Source organism: Ranitomeya variabilis, chromosome 4, assembly GCF_051348905.1.
Source record: "Ranitomeya variabilis isolate aRanVar5 chromosome 4, aRanVar5.hap1, whole genome shotgun sequence".
NCBI classification, from domain to species: domain Eukaryota; kingdom Metazoa; phylum Chordata; class Amphibia; order Anura; family Dendrobatidae; genus Ranitomeya; species Ranitomeya variabilis.
Genome location: NC_135235.1, coordinates 459466409 through 459492357, shown reverse-complemented (window position 1 = coordinate 459492357; position 25949 = coordinate 459466409). Strand labels below are relative to the sequence as shown.

The 25949-nt window shown below is 42.4% G+C and overlaps 1 protein-coding gene across 1 annotated transcript in view; it reads left to right on the top strand.

Annotated features, from left to right (window-relative positions):
• LOC143769024 (protein-glutamine gamma-glutamyltransferase E-like) overlaps positions 1-25949 on the top strand; it is a 93725-nt gene that overhangs the window by 32623 nt on the left and 35153 nt on the right. The window contains exons 2-6 of the mRNA XM_077257626.1: positions 9649-9825; positions 10710-10958; positions 11127-11245; positions 14491-14619; positions 19761-19938. Coding sequence (XP_077113741.1) covers positions 9649-9825; positions 10710-10958; positions 11127-11245; positions 14491-14619; positions 19761-19938 — 852 coding nt within the window. The remainder of the gene's footprint in view (positions 1-9648; positions 9826-10709; positions 10959-11126; positions 11246-14490; positions 14620-19760; positions 19939-25949) is intronic.

Genomic DNA, 25949 nt, shown 5'->3' with positions numbered 1-25949 from the left:
ATACCTGGTCAGATGAACTCCTTCAGTGCCATCAGACGTACCATGGCTCCCCTTAGTGGCGGAGCCACAGTACTGCAACGACCAGGACTCTGGGGTGCTGCACTCCCCCCCGGTTAAATCCAGTACTCCGGGACTGGGAAGAAAACGACAATACAGGTTAGCAAAAAGACATACAATTTTGAAAATGCAATAACAATAAGTAAGCTTGAACAGAGCTTCCCTTTATGGGAGGTGAGGACACTTGAACGTTACAAACATGGTTAAACATTATAAATTACAGGCCATAAATAACTCCTGTTACCCAACCGGGTATACTACTTAGTGCAAACTTTTTGAATAATAAGTTAACATTGTCTTTAAGGACGTACACTTCCTATCCACTAAAGACTTACTTATAAAAACATAATACCAATTAACTTTTCTCTTTTATTCTCCTACTTTAAGTCTGCAGGACCGCCTGTCCTAACGGCTCCAGACCTACTGCCTCTCCTTTCTATGCAGGACCACCCCGTTCAGCCCGGGCCTACTGCCTTTTCAACTACTATACACAGTATAGGACATAACATTACTTTCAGTTTGAAATCACTGAGCCATCCCTGTATGGCTCCTAGGAGGACTCGCTGACTAACCCCGTACGGGTTCACTTTCTGTCCTCGGTCTTCTAGCAACATTGTCAAAACACTTTTCACAATTAACTAGTTGGTTACATTTAACGTTTACATATCAACATTATTACTTTCTTTCTTCTAAGACATTATTGTTATCTATCTGTCTTAAAGCAATACCATTCTTTAAATGCAACAAGTGAATGTCCCCTTTAAGAGAGGACCAAGTCTTTACGAGGTAACACATCTTCTCACGCTACCAGTCCGTACTCAGCAAAGGCTCCGGTGCGGTATCTTCGCAAAAAGTCCTTCTTGTATGTAAAACCAGTAAGGAGCACCCTTAAGAAGGTGCAACTATTTACAAGCAGTTTGTATCATGCACTGTTCATGATTCCAGCAGTTCTTGTCAACAGGAAACAAAAGCAAAAAGCAGAGAAAGGGATCCCGGGTAAACAAAGGGATCCCTTTAAGAGTTTAACCCTAGTCAGGTTGTAGCAGCAAAACAGGAAAACAAACAGTTAACTATGTACATTCTCGTGGTTCCGAGGTTTATCCTTGTAGTAGGTTGCAAGGCATCAGTTGGTAGTGAACACTTCCTGGCCTGGGGAGATCTGTGTTCAACTTCTCATCCGATGCGGTATCAATGTCACTAGTATGCGGTTTTTCAAGTATAATCTGGGTTCGAATGTCAATTTTTGTAGTAAGTTCAGTGGTAGAGATAATGCACTCTGTAGTAGTAGTGCTGGGACTCGTCGGTTCAGAGGTAGTCTTAGTCAGGGCAGCAGGTAGCGCTGCTGTAAGATCAGTCACTGGAACGGAGTCAGGAGCGGTGGCACTAGCAGTCACTGGAGTGGTGTCACTCATCAGGGCAGGGTCGTTCTTCCTACCTGCTTCAGATGCGGTTCCTCCGGTGCCGGTCTGCTCTGCCTCCGCTGGAGTCTGGAACGCTGGTTGCGGGGCCTTGCGCTGCGGCGTTGTCATCTCTGTTTGCAGCATCTCGCTTTCTGGCAGGGCCTTGCTTCCCAGCTTCGGAGCGCTGGACCTTCTTTCCTGATCCGGACCAAGCGAGGCTGCCGACAGGCATCTGGTGAGGCTCCCGATGATGGTCTTCTTCCACCCAGCCTCAGCGATCAGCTGCGTCTGCAGGAGTTGGTGGATCAGCCCGTCCGCTCCGGTCTGCAGGAGGTCAGCGTCAACTGTGGAGGTCTGGCTGCAGTGCATCTCCGGGTAACTGGGGGAGTTCTCGGCTCGACCCCACACTCCGGCTCCAGGTGGCTGGCCATGGCGTCCTCCATGTCGCTGACTTCTTCTTCCTGGTCCTTTTCCCGCTCTCTTCTTCGTGGGCGGTTTCGTTTTCGTTGTCTCTGCCCACCATTAAGGATCAGGAGGCGGATCTCGGCTGCTGACGAACACGTCCTCAAGGGGCCGAGATATTTAGACTGGGCGGCCATTGTCTTTCGCGCTCTTCAGCTTGTTCACGCCCACTTCCACGCCCTTCTTCTTCTCCTGCGCTCTCCTTAGCGCTGTAATGGCGGCGGTTTTGGCGGGAACTTCTGGCGGCAAGTGGCAACACACAGTCCTTGTAATAAAGCACAGTCCAAGCACGATAAATCACAGTTCCAAGGCACACATGACCTGATTCTTCAGGCTTAAGTAGATCCTGTTCGTGACGCCAAGTTTGAGCGCCCCCACTGCCGCAGGGCCGAGGGGTACCCGGTACTGGGCCTCTGAGTCTCTGTTCTGGGGTTGTCACGGTGGCTAGACCCGGTCCGTGACCCTGCCTGTCAGGGGGACGTCCGTTGAAAGAGTGGTGGTGATGGTGTAGTTGTGAAGTGCCGGCCGCAGTAAATAACGAGGACACCAGGTTGCAGTCTCTTTACCTCTTTACTGAAGATCTCTGGGTCCTCAGTCCGAAGTCCGGTTAACCAGGCTGCGCAAGTCCGGCCGGTCCGATGGCACCTCCAGAGTTCTCTTTGCAGGTGGAAATCTGTGCCTTCCTACTAGCGCTATGTGTTGTGGTCCTTCCCTGCTGTGCTTACGGAAAGTCCCCCACAACTGTTGTGTCTGTTTCTGATGTTCCCTCACAGCTCGATTAGATGATGTTCTGCTAATCCTCCGTCCCTCCCGATGTTATGGTTGGGACGCACCCGTATGACGGGTAGGCTCGGAGCTCTTCCGGGACCCTAGAGTCACCCCTCTCCACAGGTTGCCCCCTATGTCTTCTTAGGTGATTGGTGTGAGACAGCCCGCCTATGACTGACTGTCCTGCCGTTGGTTTGAAGTATTGCTTGAAGCTAGATGTACAAATACTTCCTCGGCGTTCCGGCCACCGGTTGTGCGCCTCAGTAGGATGTTGCCTCGGTCTTACAGCACGACTCCTACTGGTATTCTCCTATTTGCTTTGATCTCGTTTCTCACTCAGCACAATATATCTCGCTTCTTATCCTTTCTTAGGGCACCGCCGCTATACTGTGCAGGCACAGTCCCGTGACGTTCTTCCTTGTTGCCAGGCCTCCATCAGGGTCCCAAACCTGACAGAGACCCTACCGAATCTTCCCCTACAACACCCTCTGCCACAAGGTGTTGTCTGGTTCCCATCCAGTCAGCTTTCTTTCTAATCTAACTTCCTGCCTGACCCCCAGTTTTACCAGTATGTGAGGAGTGGCCTAATGAATAGAACCCTTAGCTCCCCTTGGAGGCCCGACTGTGAAATGTATTGGTGTCTGTGATACCTGGTCAGATGAACTCCTTCAGTGCCATCAGACGTACCATGGCTCCCCTTAGTGGCGGAGCCACAGTACTGCAACGACCAGGACTCTGGGGCGCTGCACTTGTTTTGCACATTTGCATTAGAATACATTGTGAACACTGATTCCGACAAAATGGACAAAGTGATCCTATTTAGTGATGAGCGAACGTGCTCGTATAACGTGTTGTCCGAGTATCTTGGGTGTGCTCGTATATTATGTTCGATTCCGTTCGGCTGCATGATTTGCGGCTGTTATACAGCTTCAACACATGTAGGGATTCTCTAACAAATAGGCAATCTCTGCATGTGTTGTGTCTATCTAACAGGTGCAAATCATGCAGCCATGGGGACTCGAACACAATATGCGAGCACACCCAAGATACCACCCGAGTGTGCTCAGATAAGACGTTACCCCCAGCACATTCACTCCTCACTAATCCAAAGTTGGGTCACCATCTGATGGGTTTGCGTGTAGTGGAAGAGCCCCATTATACTATTTCTACTCTGGGGAAATTGATGCCATTTCAGTGGTGTGTGGCAATCATTTTTCTGAAATGTGGAGACTCCAAGTTTGGTCTCCATCTGGCAGGTTGCCTGTAGGGGAAGGGGTCTCAGAATATATATATATATATATATATATATATATATATATATATATACATACATATATATACAGTATATGAATAGTGTACGGGTAGGGAATTTAACCCAGGAAAATATTTTAACAATTTTTTCGAGTGTTATATAACACAAAACAGGGATCATAAAATACTCGATGGATCAAAATATATTCAATCCCCCCCCCCCCAAAAAAAAAAAGCTGCAGCTACATATTTGCCACCAGACTGCACAGCCCTAATCCCTGTGTACGGACTGGATTCTGTTACACTCCCTGTTCTTGCGACTCTCCCTCCTTATGCTAATTGCAGATTGTATGTGATATAACCAACAAAGCAAATGATTAGCCCTTAGAAGGGTGGTTAGTATGATGATGACTCAGTTTCAGCACTAGCATTAACACTGCTGACCTCTGATTTGTTATACTGTGCACACAGGCCTAGATAAGCACTCTCTCTCTCCAATATGAAGTGTCATAGAGCTGTGCAGAGCCAGATGTCACCTGCCATGTTATAAGTCCTGATGATGATCACATAGCCAGCCAATTACAGTAATGCCACAACTAAGATGGCTAAGGCATTACAGTGACACTCAGGCAATCCCTGAATGCTTTTAGGCTGTGCAATAGGTGCCAAAAATGCGGGGTGGGGATTTGAGTTTTACATGATGTGTTGCTCATTATTCGCCGAGTAACTAGTTCATTTGATACTCAAGTGATAACCGAGTATCACCAAGCTCGTTTGCTGATTGCTAGTCTTTACCTTTCAGATCTAGGTAGAAACTTCAACACTGCATGGCTAACTTTATACAACAACAGATGGAAAGGTCAGCATTTCTCTGCCTGCTTTTCACTCCACCTTTGGGCAAGAACAGGCAACATCCACTCCTGGCTCAGCAACTTCAAACTCTCGCTCATGTCTACCTACTATACTCCACCTTACACCACCATTCAGCCAGCTTCACACATACTCTCATCTCTGTAGTTTTCAAGGAAAAGCTGTGACTCACCCATAGGATTCCCCTGTGGAACCTGCCTCTGGGTGAGCATCTTAGGCAACCTTTTAGTTCTGCCTCTATAACTGTAGACCTCATTTTGCCACCCTCTCATGGGCAGCTAGTGATAATCTCCCCTCACTATACTGTATATGCATGTGTCAACAGTTATGTGGATGCAAAAGCAGGATGACTCAGTGGTAACTTAACTAACAGATATTTATTTGATCAACAGAGATATTGGAATTACAATAAATTATTATGCAATGTGAATGCAACAATTCAGCTATACTAGGTATTACTGCACTTCTATTACTACACAAGTAAAAAACTATTATCATTAGTGGTGTCTTGGAGCTAACATCTCCACTTGAAGTGTGTCACAGTTCTATTGGGCCCGTCACTGTCGTCTCTGTCACTTTCTAAACAACACGGCCTTAACGAAAGTCTACAACACTCTACCGTTAGACTGCAAGTCCTGTATTGATGAGTCATTTTGCACACCCATCATGCTGGCTGATTTCATCCCCTGAAGAATGGCCTAATCCCCTTTGTACCCGTTCATCTACATAGGAGTCTATGGCCCATGCAAACATCCTTCTTCTGAGGCCTGGTCATCTCTCTTGGCCCTGCCCTGCTCACCACCTCTGGTCTCCTGAGATATTCGGCCAGAGATATGGTTTTTTGGTTCCTTACTCTGGTCTGGTCACTCGGTGCATAACTCGAGTCTGGTTACTCTGTTCTTCACTCATAATGGCAGCTGTAAGCCAACTCCACTGTACCACAGGTCCTGGTGCTGACTCTTCCACTTCACTACCCTCCTCCACCTTTTATAATATCTTACTGCTCCACAGCAATCACCTGACCCAGTGTCTCCTCTAATGTCTTCCTGAGGGAGCATGCACTTCACTCTTCAGTCCCTGCTGATGCAATTTTCTCTGCTTTCCCTTTTCCTATCATCTTTGACCAGGAATTCCAGTGGTATTCACTTGCAGACATTCCTTTTTTTAAGCGTTAACTGTATGAATCTTGTCTCTTGTCCATTTCCCTCAGAATATCTCTGCCCTCATCTACATGTTATGAGTTTTCACAGCTAGAGTACCATTTAAGTGCTATGTGACTGAACCAAGGTGGATGAAAACTAAAATGTACAGTCTACACATCCACATCACTTGCCTTCCTAGCTCCAATCAGCCCAATGCACTTTCAAAAACTCAGGCACCGCACAGACTATAACTCTTATATTTACTACTTTGGTTGTTCCAGAAACATGCACACACTCATACAGGGATACAGTCTGCAGCCATTTGGCCAAATGCCATCCTTTCACACTTTTCCAGTCACTCTGCTCATTCAGTGAATGTGTTCCCAAAAACATTACACCTACACATAAGTGCAAACAGGAGAAATATGTAGAGAGCCAAATTCGGAGTGGAATGCTGAACATAATCACAGCTTTGGCAGAACAGGATGAACACATTAGTGGGGATGGATGGGATGGGGATTTCTTGTAAGAGGGTCTAGTAACAGTCTGCTTCAACCCTCTTACAGGAGCGTGATATCATCCTATAGTGGTGGTCTGAGAACACTACATCGATACTAGGACAGTATGGCATTACTGAAGGATCCATGACTTCTGCAGTGCACAAGTGTAATTACTAGGAAAACTGTCTATCTGTTTGTAGACTAAGGTTTATGGATGGATGTGTGAACAAAAAAATCCATGCATGCCAGCCTGTAAGGTTCCCATTGGCTTAGTGTTGCCTTGAACCTCTTAACACAAGAAACAAATGTGTTGTGTGCTGAGTTCCTACCTTCACCTAATCGATACAGCTTCCTTGTGGGCTTGTAGGCCGAAGACAGGGGCCTGAGATGTGATATGGTAAAAAAACATGTCAGCAGGAGAGATAATTATAGTTAAATATAGGATTTAATATAAATGAAGTTTTAATATATGAATGACCATAATATACAGCAGGAACAAATTTGGACACATCTCACATTTGACATTGAAAACGGTTACATGAGGCAGCATTTCACTGTAGTTTTTTTCATCAAAAGCTCACCATAATACAGATACAGCACCCACAAGTCACTCACTGTCATTCCTAGCAATTCAGATACAGAAGTTACTTTCCCATAGGCTCCCATGAGTTAGACTTAGTTGCCAGCCTTGTGTGAAAGTTTAGAGAACTATCAGTCCACCACTGTGTGACCGTAACACTCAACCCACAGCAATCTCAGGACTACTAAGGCCTCTTTCACACTTCAGTTGTTTGGCGTCAGTCTAAAACCGCCATTTTCCTCAAATAACGGATCCGTCATTTTTTGTGACGGATCCGTTATTTTCCCCATAGACTTGCATTAGCGACGGATTGTGACGGATGGTCGTCCGTTCCATCCGTCATGCGATGGATCCGTCAAAATTTGGCGGACGTCATCTAGACATTGACGGTCATTGCAACGTTTTTTGTCTGCGTTGAAATGGCGGATCGCGACGGATCCGTCGCGCCCGTCATTCCATAGAATGGCCACCTATGGGCGACGGATCCGTCGCGACCGTCATTTCGGCGGATCCGTCGCCCCAATCCGTTTTTTCAATTGCGCATGCTCGAAAAAGTATATACAACTCACAAGTAACTGATCCGTCAAAAAAACGGATCCGTTAGAACCGTTTTCTCAGCAATTGTGACGGATCCGTCGATCCGTTATTATGGCGGATCAGACTGACGCCAAACAACTGAAGTGTGAAAGAAGCCTAAGCAGCAAATTATATGGAAAGAAAAGTGTTAAAATCTCAAGAATGGATAAAAATGTTAAAGGGAATCTGTTGGCAAGTTGTTTCTTTTTAACCTGAGAGCAGCATGGTGTAGGGAGCTTGTTTAGTCTTAATAAAATCAGTGTTTTAGTAGGAGATTATCAGTAGAGAACTTGATGTCCCATGCTATGTAGTCCTCCACCTGTGTAGAATCTTGCCCCATCACTTAATTCCAGCTTTCTGCCTATGCACAGTGTACACAGAAAGCTGCCAATCAGTGGTGTGGGCGGGTTGATACAGAGCTCAGCATTCAGAGGACTGCTAGATCTGCAGCAGAGAAACAGTGAGCTCAGAAAGTGATAGGTCACTGGAATCAGGATATATGGCTCTATATATTGCTACTCTCAGAATACATAGCAAAAACCTGCTGACAGATAATAAATAAAGCAAATAAAAAACATTTCTTGTTTTACAACCAGTATGCAGCAATATCCATTCATGAAGATGGGGATAATCATTAAGGCAATAACAATAGTGCATCATGTAAAAAATACTTTAAACCATCAATTATAATCTTCAGAGGGTGTTACTTTTCCGCCATTCTCTTACAACCCTACCAATAAATAAATTAAAACAGCTCACTAAAATAAAGGGTTGCAGTTTTGAATAGAGGAATGTGAAAAGCTAATATAAAAATTGAAGGTATATTCCCATCTCCAAGATCCTTTCCCAACATGTAGTAGTTTGTGATAATAATAATATTAGGAAATACTTCCAATTAGAAAGTTTACTATCACCATATTGATTGTCATAACCATGGATACCTAAGCTACTGCAATGCCTTGACATGGGGTAAGCGACATAATGAATTAGAAGAACTATACTACGTTTCTACATTTCTTGGAGGTATTATTATTATTGTTACACCTACTATTGATTAGGATAGGATCTTGAGGATGGGAATATCCCTTCAAAGAAACCATTCTCAGTTCCTGAACTTAAGGGGATAATTACTTTTTTTCAAAGAGAGTTTTCACCAAATCACATTAATCATTTGGAGCAGATTAATATAAAATATTTGCAATTATTAGGTACTTATTTTTTTCTCCTTTTTAGTTTATGGCTGTATTCCTAATACTAGGGAATGGCAGTATGTTGTAAGCTGCTATGCACTTACGTTCCTGAAAGTCTGTAAACGAATGTAAGTGTCAGGATTAAATGTCATAATCCATTTTATCCCTGATTTCTGGTCAAAATTCAGATTCATGGTAAATGTAAGATACTTAAGCAGTAACGGCTATTTTAATTTGTATTTATGAAATTGACAGCACAAATGAATACAAGCAACTTTGTAATGTATCCAAGAGAAATTTGCTTTATTACCTCCTGTAATGATTTTTCTCTGTCAGTTCATAAATGAAAACTGTAAACTATGAATTGAGTGAAATCTGATTTTAAAATGACTGAGATAGGAGATGACAGTTGGTGCTTTTAAAATTCTATGGAGAAATGATCAGGAATGAGGAGAAGAGAGGAGCTAGAGGCACACAGACATTCTTCTGCAAGTTCTCCTGAAACAGCAGTTACAGTACTCAGGAGAACTTTAGGAGCCCCAAACGCCATCTCCTATCCTAATAAAGGCAAAATATATCTTCACTCAAAACAGATTTTACCTATGAATTGAGAATTTTGAATATGAATGATCAGTCCAGATGGAGAAAGAATTGAATTTCACTGATAGGATATATTAGAAAGTCTTATATGTTTACATGTACTACTGACTTATCAAAAAATGTAAGTGACAGTTACTTATTAACTGCTTTGTTAACAGTCATAAGCCAGATAATACCTATGTAGCTATGCACATAACTAAATAAATGTTTCTTTTGTTTATTCTTACTTTTATTTTTCATTTTCCTTTTTAGCCGATTTGCAAGTGAACAGTTGTGAGTGGTATCTCTCTACTAATAGGACTAACCACTATACTGATGCCTTTGACAGCAGTGCACTCATCCTCAGAAGATGTCAACCTTTCACCCTGACTTTGTATCTCAATCGACCTCTGCAATCAGGAGAGAATGTTATGTTCATTACTGAAACTGGTAAGAAATGAGTAATGTTGACAGGTTCTACTCTTCTGTCCCTCTTCTAATGCTCCTGAGTTATGGAAAAGGTGTAGATTGCTGTGCTATCCTGTTTCCATTCACTTCTATGGGTCTGACAGCGAGAGCATAGCATAGCTCACAGGGTTTCTGCATTCACATCTAGTGATGAGCGAATATACTCGTTACTTGAGATTTCCTGAGCACGCTCGGGTGTCCTCCGAGTATTTTTTAGTTCCCGGAGATTTCGTTTTTCTTGCCGCAGCTGAATGATTTACATCTGATAGCCAGCATAAGTACATGTGGGGGTTGCCTGGTTGCTAGGGAATCCCCACATGTACAGGTAACAGGTACGGTTCCTATCCATGATAAGCACGGATAGAACACTTACATGAAGAACGTACATATGAATAAGGCCTTTTTGATAAGATGCTGAATTAATTAAATAGGAATGTTTTCAAACCATAAAGGGGAGAATACTGTAGAAAACACATTCATTTGGGCATGTACGAACCTAAAAGAGCAACTTTCACTCAGGAGACTTAGTATCTCAATGCAGATACAGCATTTTGATTTTTAAGAATACCATTTAATGCTTAAAGTATCCAGATGTTTAGAATGTACTTATGTGATATCTACATATACTAAAGGCAGCAAGTGAAACTAGAATGGCTGCCAGCTCTGCAAGAGTACACATACTGAATATGATTGATTTCTCTGTAGCCATAAGCCAAAGTGGTTGTTTTTTTTACTTCTAAAGTAAAATAACATATGAATACAAATGTGACAACTGTATAACAGTACATGCAAAATGTACTGACACTTTGACTAAATGTGGGTTTGCCTGGTGTACTACTAAATATTTTGTGTTCTCTTCATACAAGGTCCATCTCCATCAGAACAAAACAGAACAAAGACTATATTTCCACTATTTGACAATGGAAATCAGAAGTCATGGAGCTCAGTCCTAACATCCAGTAACTCTAATGCCTTGACAGTGGCCATAAATAGTCCTTCAGATGCAGCGATTGGATATTATATTCTTAGTGTCTCCAAAAATACTAGCAGTACTCAACCTCTGTCTCCTCAGCCTATTGGTGGATTTTACTTGCTTTTCAACCCCTGGTCACAAGGTAAAATGTTATAATGTTTCTTCATTTTATTCTTTTTAATATTGTGTTGTAATGAAAGTGTGCCAACATACACTGAACATATGCCTGGCTAATAGAACTCTGAGTATATCATAAGTGATGTGGATAGAGCCTGATTTGTTATACATATTTTTCATTTGTTTATTCCAGAGGACGACGTGTTTCTAGCAGATGAGAATGAGCGTCAAGAATATGTTCTAAATGAAAGAGGGGTGATCTTTATGGGAAGTGACACTGACATGGCAGCGATGACTTGGAACTACAATCAGGTGCTTCCATTGCTTTGGATATTTGTGTATTAAATTTGAAACCTAAAGGTGCAGTCTTGTCGGGTATAAGGCTTAGAGAAGTTTAAAAAATTAAAATAAGCTTTACTAACTTTACTGATTCTTCACCACTCTGAGGCCACATTCACACATTCAGTATTTGGTCAGTATTTTACCTAAGTATTTGTAAGCCAAACCAGGAGTGGGTGATAAATTAAATACTGAAAGTAGGAATGGAGGCTACTAATGTTAAAGGGCCTTTGTGTCTGACTGTGGTCAGTAAATGCCTTCAAATATACGGTAGGTAATTTTATACTTTTCCTATGATAGTTCCACTCCTGATTTTGTCTTACAAGCACTGATGCTAAAATATGATGCTTATCAATTCCTCACTGCTTTCTACTTCCTGATCTCTTCTCAACACTAAGGAAAGTCTAGAAAACATTACCTACTGACTTAGACACGGACATTATTTTGCTGAGAGAGCATTTTCAAACATTTCCTATGTGTCTAGATGGGACCAGGAACTAGAACATAGCAGCAATCTGGTGTGCTAGAATGGAGCAGCAATCACAGAATCATAGAGTGATAGAATGTTCGAGTTGGAAGGGACCTCAAGGGTGATCATGTCCAACCCCCTGCCCAATGCAGGATTCACTACACCATCTCAGACAGATGTTTGTCCAGACTCTGCTTGAAGACTGCTGTTGAAGGAGAACTCACCACCTTTCGTGGCAGCCTGTTCCACTCATTGATCACTCTCACTGTCAAAAAGTTTTTTCTAATATCTAATCTATATCTTCTCCCTTTCAGTTCACTCCATTGCTTCTCTTGTTTCCATGTGAAATTGAGAATAAGGATGATCCTGCTATGCTGTGACATTCCTTCAGATATTTGTAGACAGCTATTAAGTCTCCTCTTAGCCTTCTTATTCTTTTTCACACGTGCTGTTGCTTAGTTCTATTCCTTCCATTCTATAGATGTAATTTTTGTTTTTCTTGCCCAGATATAGAATCTTGCATTTCTCCCTGTTCGAAATACCATTCGACTAGTCACTGCCCATTGTTCAAGATTATCTAAATCCTTCTGAATCCTTTCTTTGTCTTCTCTAGTGTTAGCTATCCCTTCTAGCTTTGCATCATCTCCAAATTTGATCAGTTTAACTTCAGTTACCTTATCTAGATCATTTATAAAAATGTTGAACAACACTGGGGCCAGGACAGAGCCTTGTGGTTCCCCACTTGTAACACTTTTCCAATTGAATGTGCCACCTAACCATAACCTTGTCAATCCCATATTTGGTCATTTTCTCAAAAACTAGTATGAGATACTTTATAAAATGCTTTGTTGAAGTCGAGATATATTATATCTACTGCATTTCCCTGATCCACCCAGTGACTGATTCCATCATTGAATGAGATTAGATTAGTCTGGCATGACTTGTTTGCTATAAACCCATGATGGCTCTAGTTAATAACTGTATACTTATCCAAATACTTACATGCATGCTGTTTAATAGATTCTTGAAATATCTTTCCTGGTATAGAGGTAAGGCTTACTGGCCTATAATTTCCTGACTACATCCTCCTGCAGTTTTTGAATATAGGGACAACATTTGCCCTTCTCCAATTTTCTAGGACTTCTCCTGTTCTCCAGGATTTTCAAAAGATTTTGGCTAGTGATTCTGCAATTTCTTCTGCCAACTCTTTCAGTCTCTTAGGATGTAATTCATTTGGACCAGGAGATTAAAATTAATTTAGATTGACTACATTTTCCATCACAATGCCTCTGTTTACAGATAGTGTGGATTCTTTTATTGCTTTGATAGCATTGTGAAGATCAATAGCTTTTTTATTAGAGAACACAGATGCAAAATAGGAATTTAAAAGTTCGGCCTTCTGAACATGAGATTTGACCACTTCACCCTTTTCATCCCGTTAAAATCCTATAGCATCTTTGATCTAATTATCACTATGTCATACTTTTTTGAGAATAGAGACTGTAAAAAGAGTTCATCCATACCTTCAGCCTGTCCAGATGGCCTATAGTATACACTTACAATAGTGTCCTTTCTGTTTTTCTCTTCTTGATTTCTTACCCAAACAGTTTTTTACAGAGCTACCAGTCTCTGAAGCTTAGATCTCTGTGGAGATATATATTTTTCGAACATACAATACAACGCTTCCTCCTTTCTTGTTAATCCTGTTACTAATAAATAAGTTGTAGCATTCAAGGTTTGTATTCCAATCATGGGTATCATCCCACCAATTTCAATGATACCTATGACATCATATCTCTCTTCCTGTGTTATCAGGCCCAACTCTCCTTGTTTGTTTCCTCTGCTCTGTACATTTGTATAAACACATTTTAGTTTGAAGTCAGTTTCTCCTGTTCCTGTATTTTCATTCATAATTGATTGTTTTTGTTCTTTATTTCCTCTTCTAATAGCAGGGTTCTCAAAATAATTCATTAGCTGCATATTTTTTCCTGGCTGTATATTTCACATCTCAAATTGCTCTAGTTTAACGTTCTCCTGATGAGTGTAGCAAGGTGGCTTCCAAATATATGTTTTGCTGTTTTCAAAGGATGCAACCCATCTATAGCAAGGAGTCCATCATACAGGTAATTTACTCAGTGGTCAAGAAACCCAAAACATTGCTCACGGCACCATCACCATAGCCAGTTGTTCACCTGTAGAATCCTGTTCAATCTCTTTGGTCCATATTCATCCACTAGGTCAATGGATGAGAAGATGACCTGCTCTCCCAGTTCCATCACTTTGTGGCCTAGGTCTTCAAAGTCTTTGCATATAGTTTCCAGGTCTTTTTTTTGCTGTGTCATTTGTTCCTATGTGTATTAGTAGACATGTGTAGAAGAGTCTTGATACCCTACTAGACACATTTTTTATTTGTTCACCTGAAAGAGAGCAAAAAATAGATCAGTGAAATGAGTAACTCTTCCAAAAATTTTTTAAATGAATCTGACCACCTGTCAAAAATGATTCCTTGTTGAACATTCATTGATATGACTGCATATGGTAGAACAAGATGCATCTGGTGGCTTCAGTTAAACAGCACAGTATTTTTTTGGCAAAAGAAAGGCTGAAAAAATAGTTTTTCTACAAATACGAACTAAGAAGAAGACAGGATATAGAGAGTTAAACTCAAATTATAACCACGTCCTCTTTCAGTTGAGACTTTCCATGTGCAATGTACCTTAATGCTATTTTTATATGTTTATGGTTGTAGTTTGAAAAGAGCATACTGGAAATTTGCTTTGCTATTTTGGATCGAAGTATCAACTGCCAAAAAGATCCAGTAACTGATGTCGCCCAGAGGAATGACCCCCTATATGTGTGTAGAGTCCTTAATGCCACTGTAAGTAAAAACTATTAATGTTTTTAAATGATAAATACATTCTTGCTTCATGTTTAGCATTCAATTATTCTCACCATCACTTACACCTATCAATTGATCAAAAAAATTGATCCAAATATGTCATACAATTATTCAAATCCCCTGGTTCTATCACTCTTTTCCTTTTTGCACTTTGTCATCTCATGGCAGAGATATTCACATTTGATGCTTTTGGATCCCACTATGTGAAATCTCTTAAAGCAGATCAACTGTTCTCTATTACTTAGTCTTTTCTGAGAGAGTGCCCTTTCACCCCTCGCTCACAGATGCTGACAATCACAGCAATAGCAATCTAGCTGTCCCAGATGCTGAGGAACTGAAGAGGTGGATCAAGGTTTTCTGGTACCCAAAGAAATAATTTAGATTGGTGCCCCCTTCTGAACACAGTTTAAGTGTATTGAGCAGTCATGTGATGACCGATGGATTCGGCAAGCAAAGCCAAATCTCGACAATGACTAAATTGGGCATGATATATTGCTTAATTGCACAGTTGTTTTTTCAGGTTTGTGACTGCTGACCTTTGAATCCTCACAGTGCACACACTAAATATCAGAATTCTTCAATGTCAGCGTCAAGGGTGGGCATGTGAATACAAGTGAGCTATACAATACAAGTGAAATGAGTGAGGCAGCTCAAGTCTTGTTGGCTCTTGACTTCACGTATTCAAATTGTTTACTTGCAGTTACATGACTTCCCATTCTCACTGCCATAATCAGAGAATCCTGGCAGCACGCAGTGTGAACACTGTTAAGATTCAGAAGTCTGCAATCACATAGAATGTCTGCAGATTAGAAATGGGTGAACACCTGGATGTTTGGGTCCAACAGGTTTGACCAAACAGTCACAAAAAGTTCGGATTCTGGTAACAGACTGTACCCGAACACAAACCCAGACCCCATTCACTTGAAAGGAGGGCCAAATATCCAGTGTTCGCCACACTGTCATGTGCATGATAGCGTGGAAAACACTGCTTCTAATTGGTGGTAAAATTATCATAGCTGGTCAGACAGCCACAGTTCCCATGCTATCAAATGACAGCGTGAGTGCACAGCTGAGATCAGAGGTAGTATTCATCAGTTGGCGCCTGCGCTGTAAATAAATACTTACAAAAAAAATGGAGTGCGTTCCCCTGTATTTTTGATAACCAGCCAGGCAAAACTTACAGCTGTCAGCATCAGCAAGGCTGGTTATCTAGAATGGAGGGGTCAACCATGCAATTTTTTTTATTATTTAAATAAATAATTTATAAAAAGCAGCATGGAGTCCCCCCCCATTTCTGACAACCAGCCAAGCTAAAGCATACAGCTGGGAGCTGGTATTCTCAGGCTGGTAAGGAGCCATGAATGTTGCCTCCTCAACCTTAAAATAGCAGGCCGCAGCCGCCCAAAAAAGGCACATCTATTAGATGCGTCAATTCTGGCTCTTTGCATGGTCCTTCCCACTTGCCCTGCAGTGGTGGCAAGTGAGGTTCATATTTGTGGGGTTAATGTTACCTTTGTATTGTTAGGTGAATTGTTAGGTGACATCAAGCCCACGGATTAGTAATGGAGAGGCATCTATAAGACACTTATCCATTAGTAATCCTATAGTTATATGGTCTTATATTTGAAATAAAACAAAACATACTTTTACTTTTTTACTTAAAAAGAACAAACACAGTTATACTCACCTAACAGTTATACTCACCTAACGCCCATTCCATTGAATCTCTTGTCTCCTGTAAAAAAAACAAAAATAAAAAAATAATAATATCCCTCACCAGTCCGTCATTCTGGCCCATGCCATAATCCATACCGGGAGGATAAACAGTTTTCAACCTGGACGGTGCCAAGATGCGATCGTCCAGGCTGAAAACCACTGGGGAAGTTAGCTGCTCCGAACGCAGCATCAACAACTATCGGTAACATCATGAGTTTACTGCTGGTTACTGAGGCTATGTTCCCAGCTGGGCAAAGGAACTGCGGTGACCTCAAAGAAATCTCCACTAGCATAGTGAAAAAAAGTCGAGGCGAGATAACTGTAGCTTAAATTCACCGCAGTGAACTCTGCTGAACACCGTGAGACTTGTTCACACTGTGATAGCGGTGATCTCACCGCAGTTCATTGGCTAGGCTGGGAACATCGATGACGTCACCGCTAGTCACTAAGCTCACAGCAGCTCATTCATCAGTGGATCTCCTTTTAAAAAAGAGAAAACACAGTAGTTTGACAATAAATGGCTTCAACCAACCACTAACAATGAGTGGAGAAAAAGTTTTGGTGTTATCATTTATACTCTCTGAAAAAAGGCCAAGAAAGCAAAAATTCTGCAAGGGTATGTAAACTTTTGAGCACAACTGTAAATATATATATATATATATACACTCACCGGCCACTTTATTAGGTACACCATGCTAGTAACGAGTTGGACCCCCTTTTGCCTTCAGAACTGCCTCAATTCTTTGTGGCATAGATTCAACAAGGTGCTGGAAGCATTCCTCAGAGATTTTGGTCCATATTGACATGATGGCATCACACAGTTGCCGCAGATTTGTCGGCTGCACATCCCAAAGATGCTCCATACAAGGCAGGATGGATCCATGCTTTCATGTTGTTTACGCCAAATTCTGACCCTACCATCCGAATGTCGCAGCAGAAATTGAGACTCATCAGACCAAGCAACGTTTTTCCAATCTTCTACTGTCCAATTTCGATGAGCTTGTACAAGTTGTAGCCTCAGTTTCCTGTTCTTAGCTGAAAGGAGTGGTACCCGGTGTGGTCTTCTGCTGCTGTAGCCCATCTGCCTCAAAGTTCGACGCACTGTGCGTTCAGAGATGCTCTTAGGCCTACCTTGGTTGTACCGGGTGGCGATTTGAGTCACTGTTGCCTTTCTATCAGCTCGAACCAGTCTGCCCATTCTCCTCTGACCTCTGGCATCAACAAGGCATTTCTGCCCACAGAACTGCCGCTCACTGGATTTTTTTTCTTTTTCAGACCATTCTCTGTAAACCCTAGAGATGGTTGTGCGTGAAAATCCCAGTAGATCAGCAGTTTCTGAAATACTCAGACCAGCCCTTCTGGCACCAACAACCATGCCACGTTCAAAGGCACTCAAATCACCTTTCTTCCCCATACTGATGCTCGGTTTGAACTGCAGGAGATTGTCTTGACCATGTCTACATGCCTAAATGCACTGAGTTGCCGCCATGTGATTGGCTGATTAGAAATTAAGTGTTAACAAGAAGTTGGACAGGTGTACCTAATAAAGTGGCCAGTGAGTGTATATATATATATATATATATATATATATATATATATATATATAAATACAGCTCTGGCAAAAATTAAATGGTCACTGCAAAATGTTCAGTTTCTATGATTTTTCTCTTTATAGGTATAGATTATCCATCATCTACTTGATTACATTGCAGAGGTTTTCAATGGGGTTCAGGTCTGGAGATTGGGCTGCCCATTACAGGATTTTGATGTGGTGGTCTCTTAATTTTTGCCAGAGCTTTGTGTGTAGGTATATGTATATATATATATATATATATATATATATATATATATATATATATATATATATATATATAATATCACCAGAATCTCCCCATCAGCACAGAAATACAACACCAAAACTACCAGTGGTACAGAAATACAGCACCAGAACCATCTTCAGTACATGGATACGTCAACAGAACTATCATCAATACAGAGATACATCACCAGAACCACCATTAGTGCAGAAATACATCACCACAACTACAATCAGTACATGACTTTGTCACCAGAACCACCATGAGTATAGAAATATATCACCAGAACCATCATCGGTACTGCAATACAGTACATCATCACAACCACCTTCAGTACAGAAATGCAGAATCAGAACAAACAGCAATACAGGAATACACCACCAGAACCACCGTCAGTACAGGAATACATCAAAAGAACCATCATCAGTACATGAATATAGTGTCAAGCTTAGTAATGCAATCAATCGTAATGTCAGGTCAGCCCGGTATGCAGTTGTATTGCATGAACCTACAATTCCCAGTATGTCCTTAACAACAGTAAGAAAATAATGGAAGTTGTTAATTATTAGCCATCAGACTGCGAACCATGGAGGAATCACAGTACTGATGAGACAAAAGCAGTGACACAAGTAAAAATGTACATCTAGGTACCTCATAGATGACAATATCTCTGATTGGAGTCATTCTCTTTCTTTTCTTTTCCATCTTATGCAGATGCCATGATAACTTTCACATCGTCAACTCATCTATGCAGACTTCCGTCTTCTCTAGTCTTCTGCAGTACATATCATAATGGTGCCCTTAAAAATGACGGTGTGATTATAATATTCCTGAATAAAATGATTTGCCCTATGCTGTGCCACTAAATAAATTGCCTCTCACTCTACCCCCTGCACAAAATATGACTCCCACACTGTCCCTCTTATGGTACATAGTCTCCACACTCCAGGAAATTCATCTAGCTCCTATCCACTGCCTGAGAGCACTAAGCAGCACGAGGTCTGTGCAAAGCGAAGAGCTCACCTCTACACCTTCAACATCTCCCTCCGTACTCTCCCAACACATTGCCTCCCCTGCTCTCCATACTGCCTCCGAGTCCTCACACATTCCTCCCCACTTTCAATATGGTCAACTCACAAATTCATCTACCCCTGTGCTCCCTATACTGTTTCCTCGCACAGTTTCCTCAACCTGCTCACCATACCTTTTCCTCAGACTCCTCTACCCCCTATACTGTCCCGCACAAGATTCCGAATGATAAAACTCTGGTTTATTCAGCTTTATTACTCTATATTTTCTAGAGCAATTAAATACCTGATTAGTCAAATTTTCATGGAAGAAAACATTACATTTTGTTGGGGATGGGATGGCCAAGCCATATATTAGTTTAATGTGAAACAAACCCTAGCAACATCTAGCCATGCCAATGTATGTGCTAAAGTTTTATTTTTTATCCCTCACTAGAATTCTATATTTCAATGTGGTCACTATACAATCACCTTATAACTTGAGGCCTCAATTCTATCCATAAATTTCCATATTTAACTCAAACCTGTTTTGTCTCTGTACAAATTCGGTATCCCCAAGGTAAATAGTAAAGATGAAAATGGCGTGCTTGTGGAGAATTGGAGTGGATTCTATGATGATGGTGTTAGCCCCTCCAGTTGGAATGGAAGTTCTGCTATTTTAAAGAGCTGGTACTTGAAGGGATACAAGCCTGTGAAATATGGCCAATGTTGGGTATATGGTGGAGTGCTCTGCACAGGTAGGGATCACCTGAATTGGAATATGTTGCATACTAATAAGATATAATTACTATAATAAATGTTTATTTTGTGCAGTCAAACATTGTCTAAATATAAGGGATACAACAATGGGCATCGAAAGGGGTCCACATTGGTCAGGACTCGTGACATGTCTGATTACTACATAATTAAATTTATCATGTATTCATGTCAGGTATACTCACAGTTAAACTGTAACCAAACCTACACACAACAGTATTCAATTAATTAGAAAATATCATCCGCCTATCTAGTACTAAATTTTGGTAGATCACTGACTGTAAGTAATTTGACTATAAACTTAGACTAGACAGTCAAAAATATTGTCAGATTCATCACAATGGCTTTTTCTATTTGATTTCATGCTTCTTTAGACATTTTGCTATTTATAGGATAGCTTACTTTAAACTAGTGCATTGCATCCTTTGTAATTGCAAAACAATGACGTCCCAGATGTGCTCAATAGGAGAAAGGTCCAGAGATGCTGCAGGTCATGGTAGTATGTTTTTGAATTGCAAGCTGCTCACAGTAGCACAAGTAACATGCTTTCTGGAATTGACATGCAGAAAAACAAGTCCTAGGATACTTTGGAGAAATGGCTGTACAAGCTGTTAGTGTACCTGGAATAAAGAGTTTGCTACTGTACAATATGCCACATCATAAGGACGTGTTCCATAGTAAATGCCTCTTTTTTGGGGTTTCCCCATACTCGAGCTGTCATTGGGCAGGGTTGCCAACATCCTAAAAAAAATTTCTGGACAACTGGCCTAAAATTTTTACGAACATTTGACATGCCCCGTAAAGACCACGCCTCCTAAAAAAACACACGTCTTAAAAACCACTCTCCAAAATTACCAGAATAGGAGGATTACATTACAGGACATGTGATGTGGTACTGTGCAGTGAAAAAGCAATAATGAGAAAGACAGTCATAAGATACAAAACACACTATGATTGTGCCGTTTTTCGTCACATTTGGTGCATTTTTTGAGGATTCTATGTCACCCTTCCAATAATGTAGAATGCTCCCTACGTGTGGGATCTATTTTTTCAGATATTTTCCTATAGATTTCTTTACAAGAAAAACATTTCTCCCCCCAAAACAATGCAAGTTAAAAATTCTGTTAAAAAACGCTTGCAAAAAAACCCCAATCACAATATGCAAAGAAACCCCGACCATTATAACTCACTATGCCAGACTACTGTAAGGGGTGTCACATTTCTACCCTTTTAAATGTGTAAACTGGTTATGCTTTTACCATTGTATTATAATATAGGGCAAGTGTAGGACCTGTTATCAGACACTAGATGGGGCACTACATTGTACATAGTTATGCAGGAGGGGCTGTCTGTGTCAAGTAAAGTGTCTTCCTGTTTTGTAGAAAGTAGGGGCAGACAGCTATACAACATTCAAGCCATATACCCAGCCATTCAGAGTCCAGATGGACAGAGGGCATAGCTGAGGCAGCGACACAGGTCGCTCACCATGTGGCAGATCATTGCTTGGGCTGATGCCTTTCATACTGTGTGAAATGGATGGAGGAACACTCAGGTGTATTAAGCTCGCACAGGGAGGAAGCTGCATTATCGCAAGAGGCGGTATGTCCCCATAATGTATTGCCGGACGTAGGAGAAAGCGTAGGGAGAGCGGAGAACGTGAACTACTTGGAACCTAGTGCTAATGATGTACCTGACTGGAATGTGCTGAGACAAACAAATAGTAAAGTTAATCGTTTTAAGTTGGAAAAGGACTCTCTCGCTTATTGTTCAACGGAAGCAGCGGAACTTCAGCCAACCCTATGGGACCCAGATGGTACAGAGGGTGAAACAAAAGGTATGCTGCAGAAGGGACATTGTTTGCGTGTAATTGGGGGCCAGGGCACTTGTGATCAGTTAACCTCAGCCACGACTACTGCTCTGGGAAGATCTGCCAATCAGGAGTTTGGGAAGATGGGTGATAATAACTACTGTGTGGATGACAACGATATCAATGGCTGCTCGGTAGTGACGAGCAAACGTACTCAGATAACGTCTTATCTGAAGATGCTCAGGTGTTATCAGAGCATGTGGGCACGCTGGTATATTATGTTAGGGTACCCGTGGCTGCATGATTTGTGGCTGTTAGAAAGCCTCAAAACATGCGGGGAATTGTTTTCAAGGAAATAATGAGCAAAAAGAACAAACAACTTAACTTCTCCAGCAGGAGACTGGTCACAAGGAATATTCAGGAGCTCTCAGAAACAGGACTGAATACACCGACAGCAGGCAACAAATGAAGGGCCAGGTGAATTAAATAGGCCTCAGCATAGCAGGAAATGAAGAAGCTGAGCCCAGCCAAGACCAGCCATATCGCTAAAGGCCACCAGAGGGAGCCCCAGAACAAACTCACACAATACCGCTCATGACCACAGGAGGGAGCCCGAGAACGGAATTCACAACAGTACCCCCCCTTGAGAAGGGGTCACCGAACCCTCACCAGAGCTCCCAGGCCGATCAGGACGAGCCGAATGAAAGGCACGAACCAAATCGGCCGCATGGACATCGGAGGCGACAACCCAGGAATTATCCTCCTGACCATAGCCCTTCCATTTAACTAAGTACTGAAGCTTCCGTCTCGAAATACGAGAATCCAAGATCTTCTCCACCACATACTCCAACTCCCCCTCGACCAAGACCGGAGCAGGTGGATCAACAGAAGGGACCACAGGCACCACGTATCTCCGCAACAATGACCTATGGAACACATTATGAATGGCAAACGATGTTGGAAGGTCCAAACGAAATGACACAGGGTTGAGGATTTCCAAAATCTTATAAGGACCGATGAAACGAGGCTTGAACTTAGGAGAGGAAACCTTCATCGGGACATAATGAGAAGACAACCATACCAAATCCCCCACACGAAGTCGGGGACCCACACAGCGACGGCGGTTAGCAAAGCGCTGAGCCTTTTCCTGGGACAACGTCAAATTGTTCACCACATGGTTCCAAATCTGCTGCAACCTATCCACCACAGAATCCACCCCAGGACAGTCAGAGGACTCAACCTGACCCGAGGAAAACCGAGGATGAAAACCAGAATTCCAAAAGAACGGTGAAACCAAGGTAGCAGAACTAGCCCGATTATTAAGGGCGAACTCAGCCAATGGCAGAAAAGTCACCAAATCATCCTGATCAGCAGAAACAAAACATCTCAAATAAGTTTCCAAGGTCTGATTAGTTCGTTCGGTTTGGCCATTCGTCTGAGGGTGGAAGGCCGACGAAAAAGACAATTCAATGCCCATCTTAGCACAAAAGGACCGCCAAAATCTGGACACAAACTGGGATCCTCTGTCAGACACAATGTTCTCCGGAATACCATGTAAACGAACCACATTCTGAAAAAACAGTGGCACCAAATCGGAGGAGGAAGGCAGCTTAGGCAAGGGTACCAAATGGACCATTTTAGAAAAATGATCACAAACCACCCAGATGACAGACATCCTCTGAGAGACAGGAAGATCCGAAATAAAATCCATGGAAATATGCGTCCAAGGCCTCTTCGGGACAGGCAAAGGCAAAAGCAATCCACTGGCACGAGAACAGCAAGGCTTGGCCCGAGCACAAATCCCACAGGACTGCACAAAGGAACGCACATCCCGCGACAAGGAAGGCCACCAAAAGGACCTTGCCACCAAATCCCTGGTACCAAAAATCCCAGGATGACCTGCCAACACCGAAGAATGAACTTCGGAAATAACTCTACTGGTCCATCTGTCCGGGACAAACAGTCTCTCCGGTGGACAATGGTCAGGTCTATTGGCCTGAAACTCCTGTAACACCCGTCGCAGATCAGGAGAGATGGCAGACAAAATCACCCTCTCTTTGAGGACACCAGTAGGTTCAGAAACTTCCGGGGAGTCAGGTACAAAACTCCTAGAAAGGGCATCAGCCTTCACGTTCTTCGAACCCGGAAGATATGAAACCACGAAATTGAAACAAGAGAAAAACAGCGACCACCGAGCCTGTCTCGGATTCAACCGTTTGGCAGACTCGAGATAAGTCAAATTCTTGTGATCAGTCAAGACCACCACACGATGCTTGGCTCCCTCAAGCCAATGTCACCACTCCTCAAATGCCCACTTCATTGCTAACAACTCACGATTACCAACATCATAATTCCGCTCGGCAGGCGAAAACTTTCTAGAAAAGAAAGCACATGGTCTCATCACAGAGCCATCAGAGCTTCTCTGCGACAAGACAGCCCCTACTCCAATCTCAGAAGCATCAACCTCGACCTGAAAGGGAAGAGAGACATCGGGCTGGCGCAAGACAGGAGCCGAAGAAAACCGACGTTTCAGCTCCTGAAAGGCCTCCACGGCCGCAGGAGACCAATTCATCACATCAGAACCCTTCTTGGTCAAATCCGTCAAAGGCTTAACCACGCCAGAAAAATTAGCGATGAAGCGACGGTAAAAATTAGCAAAACCCAAGAACTTCTGAAGACTCTTCACAGATGTAGGTTGAGTCCAGTCATGAATAGCCTGGACCTTGACTGGATCCATCTCAATAGTAGAAGGAGAAAAAACAAAGCCCAAAAAGGAAATTTTCTGGACTCCGAAGAGACATTTAGAGCCCTTCACAAACAAGGCATTGGCACGCAGGACCTGAAATACCATCCTGACCTGCTTCACATGAGACTCCCAATCATCAGAAAAGACCAAAATATCATCCAGGTACATGGAGGACTGAAACACAGAGGGGGCATTAGAAAGCCCAAAAAGGCATCACCAAGTACTCAAAATGGCCTTCGGGCGTATTAAATGCTGTTTTCCATTCATCGCCCTGCTTTATGCGCACAAGATTATACGCTCCTCGAAGATCTATCTTGGTGAACCAACTGGCCCCCCTAATCCGGGCAAACAGATCGGACAACAGTGGCAAGGGGTACTGAAATTTGACCGTGATGTTATTTAGAAGGCGATAATCTATACAGGGTCTCAGAGAACCATCCTTCTTGGCCACAAAAAAGAACCCCGCACCCAAAGGGGACGAGGACGGGCGAATATGCCCCTTCTCCAAGGACTCCTTTATATAACTCCGCATAGCGGCATGTTCTGGTACAGATAAATTAAAAAGTCGTCCCTTAGGGAACTTACTACCAGGAATCAGATTTATGGCACAATCACAATCCCTATGAGGAGGTAGGGCACTGGATTTGGGCTCATCAAATACATCCTGGTAGTCCGACAAAAATTCAGGGACTTCAGAAGGAGTAGAAAAAGCAATTGACACCAAAGGGCCATCACCATGAATTCCCTGGCAACCCCAACTTGACACAGACATTTCTTTCCAATCCAGGACTGGATTATGAGCTTGCAGCCATGGCAGACCCAACACGACAACATCATGCAAATTATGTAGCACAAGAAAGCGAATCACCTCCTAATGTGCAGGAGTCATGCACATAGTCACTTGAGTCCAGTACTGAGGTTTATTCTTGGCCAATGGTGTAGCATCAATTCCCCTTAGTGGAATAGGGAATTGTAAAGGCTCCAAGATAAAACCACAGCGCCTGGCAAATGACAAATCCATCAAATTCAGGGCGGCACCTGAATCCACAAAAGCCATAACTGAGTAGGATAACAGAGAGCAAATCAAAGTAACAGACAAAATGAATTTAGGTTGTACAGTACCAATGGTGACAGACTTGGCGATCCTGTTTGTGCGTTTAGAGCATGCTGAGATAACATGAGTAGAATCACCACAGTAAAAGCACAACCCATTCTGACGTCTGTGGTTTTGCCGTTCAACTCTGGTCAGAGTCCTGTCGCACTGCACAGGCTCAGGTTTCTGCTCAGAAAATACCGCTAGATGGTGCACAGGTGTGCGTTCCCGCAAACGCCGATCAATCTGAATGGCCAAAGACATTGACTCATTCAGACCCGCAGGTGTGGGGAACCGCACCATAACATCTTTAAGGGCTTCAGAAAGACCCTTTCTGAAAATCGCC